Here is a 5,605-nt window from a genome sequence, read left to right on the forward strand (position 1 = left end):
GGTCGTGGGAAGGGGCTGCCTTCCCCCCACACCCACCGCCCCAGCCCCTGTGGCTGCCTCTGTCTTCTCGTTTTGGTCTTGGCTGGGGTCCAGCCGGTTGGGCTCCTGCAGCGGGAGGGGTCAGGACATGACTCTGGAAGGAAGCCCGGCTTCTTTCGGATTTTCCGTGATGCCTCAGTGGGGCCCCAGGCCCTGAGAATGGGCCCCAGGCTCCTCTGCCCTCCCCGCCAGGCTCGGCCTACCTTCCAGGTGAGACACTTCTTCTGCTCCCTCAGGTGTCCCTCCAGCACCGCCTCCAGCTGCTCCTTCAGGATGCTGAGGGCCTTCCGCGTGGACAGGCCCAGGGCCAAGGGGGGCTCGCCCTGCAGGGAAGCCAGAAGCGCTCAGCATGGCCCCGAGGCCGCCCCCTTCCCAGGCCCCGCCTCCCTCCTCCGGAATCCTCCCCTCTTCCTCCACTAGCCCTTCCCTCAGGGTGTAAGCATGTTCCAATCTCCACTAAACTAAAGGACAGTCAAGTACACAGCTTCCTGCTCTTAAAGCCAAGTTTAAAACAAAACTTCCCATACTCAGTGCTGTCTGGCCCACCTTTCACCCCACTGCCACCAGCCCCTCCCAGCCCATCAGATGCGTCACTGCTGACCTCCCCGTCTACCTCACTGCTGCCACTTCAGATTCCATTATACCAGGGGGTGGGGTGGGGGGAGTCGGGGAGAGACACTATCAGGGAGATACTAGCACTTCATTGTTCCTAGAGGAAAATTTAGGGAGAAAAACCCATCTTCTGTAACCACCATTTCATAAAAAGAGGGGATTACCACACACCACCAGGAAGGACACAATCTCAGAAAAAAAGCAGCTGTGCCCAAGAAAGGACCGAGAACCGCTACGCCTCCTCCCTTCTCTCTGAGGATGGGGGGCAGGAGAGTCCCCGGGTGACACTGCGGACGACCTAGGGTCCTATGTGACCCCCGGCCCGGCCTCTCTCCTCCTTGAAACCCCCATTGCTGCTTTCTCCTTCTCTGACTGTTGTTTTCCCTCCATCTACCCCACAGCCCATCCTGCCACAGCCGGCCTCCCAGCTGTTTCCCAGGCACCGGAGTCCATCTGTCCAACACCTGAAATCGCCACCTGGCCTCCGCCAGAGTCCACACGCCTGCCGTCACCATCTCGCTAGGCACCCAGGCCAGAGCTGGAACCCCCTCGACCAGACTCCACCCTCCCCTTCCCACCCCCCAATTGCTACCTTCAGTCTCTACCTGGTCCAAACCAACTGCAACACCCATGGAGTGAGCGTGTCCCATCACCTGGCCCCCTTACCTTTAATATCCAGTGAGCCCTGAGCTCACCCCGCACTCTGCCGGCTTCTCCAGCCCCCTCCTGCCATTCCGGAGGCAGGCCACGCTCCTCCCGCTCATGTGCACATACCTGTGTTTTCTCAGCCAAGAACACACTCCTCGCCCCAGATAACTGCTACTTCTCTTTCAAGACTCAAACATCACCGGCTCCAGGAAATGCTCCCCAGACCCAGGGCTGCGCTTATGGGGGAGTTTTGTATCCAACAGTACCCTGGGCGGCCGGCTCACAGTCGGCCTCGCTCAGAGCCGTCCTTCTAGCCTGGCCTGGTTCTCCCCTACACTGCCAGCTCCTGGACAACAGGCACTGATCCTTCCATCTCCACACCCGCCCACCCGCTGCTGGGACAGTGCCCAGCACACAGCGGCGGCTCGGCGCATCCTTGCTGAGTGAATGATGAATGAATGAATGAATGAATGGGCACACAGGTAGGTTCACAGATCCCACTGACGCCTTATCGGGGCTATCAACCCAGGATCTGTAGCAGAAACACCTAGAGCTTTTAAAAACGTGGATGTCCAGGTCCCACCCTAGACCTACTGACTCAAAACTCCTGGGGGGAGGCCTGCCCCCGGTAGACTCCGATGCACAGGTGCCCAGCTGTGGGGGGGCCTCCCCAGGAAGGCAGTGATGGGAGGAGGTGTGGGTCTATCTCAAGGCCACCTGAGGAGCAGCGCCGTGAGCTTCCACCAGGACCCCTCCCTCCTGAGCGAGAGGAGCCCGAGGCCTGGGGCACCAGGACGGGACTTGGGGTCATCTACTGAGCCCGACCAACGTTGCCCGGCTGGCGACGCCCTGGCTGCCTCAGCCTATTGCCCTCCACCTCCATGCCTAGCACCCCATCTGCCCTCCTGGGTCTGCCCTGGCTTTGCCCACTAACGTCTGGATTTCCTCCTCCTGCCCGTCTCCGCGTTGGCAGCCTCGCTCCTCACAGGACGCACAACTCCAGGACGAGAAGAGGATGCTGAACTGGGGCCATTTCCGGCTGCAGAGGGGAGCCGCACCTGACCTGTTGCCAGCTTCCTGGGCCTGAGGGATGAGGATGGCCCCAGAGGGAGCCTGGCCCAAAGACTTCCCGAACCCTTGCCTAGAGCTCAGCTAACCCCACTCTCTCTGTGGCTCTGGGGGATTAAGAAGATGAGGGCAGCTTCCTCCCCAGGGGACAACTGCTTATTTGAGCTCAGGAAGAAGTAGTCCTCGGGGCAGGGGCCACACCCCAGCCTGGGTAACTATCAGCTTCCTAGGAGGTTTCTGCCCCCACCAGGCTCCCAGAAATGGCCTGGAGGCAGGGGAGGTGCCTGCAGAGGTAACAAGACTGCACGCCACAAAGACAGGGAGTGGGCAGGAAAAAGGACAGGCCCGACAGATCCCCAAATCCCACGGGACTGCAGGTCCCCTGCGGTGCTGCTGGGTCTGCCGTGAGGACCAGGCTGGGGGAGGCAGGGAAAGGCTAAGAGGAGCCGCCTGCGGGCCTGGGCAGTGCCCCTCGTCTAGCTAGGCTGTAGAAGCTGGACGCGCAGCACTCACCCCCTGCTTGTGTGGCTGTCCTGACACCTGCAGCCTACCCCAGCCACCCCAAACCCAGGGCCTCCTCCTCCCTGCCCAGCGCCCACTTGCTGGCTCTCTCTGCCCCAGGCTCCTAGCACCTGAGAGCGCTGCAGTCCGGGTCTGGGTGCAGGAGGGATGGGCCCCAGGATGGCAGATGCCCGGGGCAGGGCCAGCGGAAGCGGGAGGGGGCCTGCAGAGCTGACTGCGCACGTCTGCCCCCGCATGTTGTGTCTGGCCAGGGGCACCAACTCCAGACTAACAATTAGAGACAGCGCGGCAGGGAAAAATAAGTCGTTTTGTAATTACATGCCGCCCCCCAAAATGCTTGCCCGTACAGGCTGGCCCTGGGCAAGGACACAGCCTGCTGAGCCAGCCTACTCTCCATGCCCAGCCTCGCTTACCCGACGGCCACAGCCACTCACCGACCCGCTGGCAACTCTCACCCATCCCAGGTCCCCAGCAGGAGGGGCCCAGTCCCGGAGTAGTCAGTGTTTCTCTCAGGGCGCTGCTTTTCTCCCTCATGGCGCGAGTACCAAGGCTGAGGGAGACCTTGGTGGGAGACCTTCACCCTTCCCAGGGAGATTCGGGAAGGGCGGTGGGCAAGGGGGCCCTGCCAACCTTCCTCAAAACATGAGTAGGCTGGGCACCAGCAGGGAGACTGCGAGGATGGGTCTGGTCTGTTTGAGAATAAGGACCTGAGGCGTCCACGCACACTCTGAGGTTGGCTTTTCTTGCCTGCCAGGGCCCAGAGGGGGCAGAGGGCCCAGAGGGGGCAGAAAACCTGCCCGCTTAAGTCCCCGAAGGCACTTCTGGCTTCGCAGGTGCTCAGAAACCCCAAACCCCCCCTCTAGGCGCCTCCAGAGCAGCCCCTGGGGCAAGAGCTGTGGTTACAGGAAGCCTCTCCACCGCAGGGGGCGAAGCCCCGCTTCTCCGCTTCTCCGCTTACCCTGCTGCTTTGCCTCAAGAACCACCCCAGCCCCACTAGTGTAACTGCTCAGGGCTCCACCGGACCCAAGAGAGAGCAACCTGAGGCTCTGGGAAGCCCAGGTCAGGAGAGGCTGCAGCAAACCCCCATCACATGCTGGGCGCTTCTCTCTGACCCATCGCCCAAGGAGACAGGGGTTCGGGAGCAGCAGGTGCTGAAAGAACTGCATCAGAACCACACGGAATCTGCTGCTAAACAGGACCAGCTCTGCAGGGCCCAGAGCCGAGCGTCTGGGTCAGGCTAAGGAGCCAGCACACCTGTGCTCTCCTGCGCCGCCCTCCTCAGGCTTCTCAGGCGGCCTAAAGCCAGAGCCCCCAAGCGCCCCCCTGCCCCGACACCCCCATCCTTTGGGGATCCTCTGAGGCCTGTGAGCAGCCGCTCTTTGCCTTCCTACTGCACCTATTTTGAGAGCAAGCAGCATCACAGCCCTCGGCCCAGGTAGACAGGCTATGGATTTAGCCCTTGACCCTTGGCCTTGGCAACAGCAGATAACGGCTCATCAGAACTGGCTGGCTCCTGTGCCAGGTCCCCACCGTCACAGCCTTCGTGGCCAACGCAGGTGGGGAGGGGACCCAAAGCGGAGGCCACATAAAGCCTGAACCACTGAAGCAGAGAGTCGACCACCCGACACCAGGCTGTTTTTAGCAGTCATGATAAATCTCCTCTGAGTTTGGCCAGACGCAAATCAACTCTGCCTATAACCAGGCCAATCAAAGCTTCGGCTCCCTCCCCTTCCTCACTCTCCAGGCCCAGGCTGACCTTGGCACCTTCACCATCTTCTCCCACCTACAGCCACCAAGACCCAGCTCTGGTTGCCCCTGTCTCAGTGACCCATGTGGTCCAGGGAGAAAGCGCCCTTACTGGCCCCGAGGAGGACCGGCACCCAGACCCAGAGCTTCCTGCCAGCTGTGCATGGAGACCCAGGTCCCAGCATCCAGGAGACCGATGTCCCACTGGGAAACTCGGCTCCGGTCCTGCTCTGGGTGACTGGGGAGCTGGCTGACAGATCCTGAAACACACTGGCTCTTTGGCTCCCATTCCCAGCTTCCTTCCATGGTCCTAGCTCCCTGGTAATCCAAGCTGCCTCTGGTGGCATTCAGGCCTGTGGCCACCCTACCCCAAAGCCTCTCGCACAAAGCAGGGAACAGGCATTTGGAACAGAAATGTGCACCCACGCTGGCATACTCACTTTGTTGCGCTTGCCCTGAAGGGGCATCCATAGCTCTGCCTGCTTAAAGAGCATGAGCCACGAGGAGTCAGCTACAGAACTTCCAACACCAGCGAGAGAGAGAGAGAGAGAGAGAGAGAGAGAGAGAGAGAGAGAGAGAGAGAGAGAGAGAGAGAGAGAGAGAGGAGAGAGAGGAAAGGGGAGAGCTAGAGAGCGTGTGAGCGAGGAGCTGGTGCTGCAGCGACCGCGCACGCAGCCAGTGGAGCTCCAATCTGCTGATTAATTCAACCTATATCCAGTCGCGCTGCAGACTGAGGGAGGAAAGAGGAGGAGGCAGGCTGCACAGCAGCCAGGGAGGAGGGAGAGGGAGGGGGAGAGAGGGGGCTGAGAGGAGAAAGTTTGTAGATGCGCTGCCAGATGCCCAGAAGGTTGGCCTATTCCTCAGAGGAGGCCACTGTGGGGCGAGCAGAGGGGTGACGTGCAGCCAAGGGGTGGGCGGCAGGGAGGAACTGCTGGACACCGCTGCTGTTGTCAGGGCAACTGCAGGCATC

General features: G+C 61.1%; 1 protein-coding gene across 1 annotated transcript in view; it reads right to left on the bottom strand.

Annotated features, from left to right (window-relative positions):
* TMEM94 (transmembrane protein 94) overlaps window positions 1-5,175 on the bottom strand; it is an 18,491-nt gene extending 13,316 nt beyond the window's left edge. The window contains exons 1-2 of the mRNA XM_006762767.2: window positions 5,076-5,175; window positions 205-362 (exon numbers count right to left, since the gene is read on the bottom strand). Coding sequence (XP_006762830.1) covers window positions 205-362; window positions 5,076-5,129 — 212 coding nt within the window. The 5' untranslated portion in view covers window positions 5,130-5,175. The remainder of the gene's footprint in view (window positions 1-204; window positions 363-5,075) is intronic.
* Window positions 5,176-5,605: the final 430 nt, after the last annotated feature.

The sequence above is a fragment of the Myotis davidii genome, unplaced genomic scaffold, assembly GCF_000327345.1.
Source record: "Myotis davidii unplaced genomic scaffold, ASM32734v1 scaffold539, whole genome shotgun sequence".
NCBI lineage: Eukaryota > Metazoa > Chordata > Mammalia > Chiroptera > Vespertilionidae > Myotis > Myotis davidii.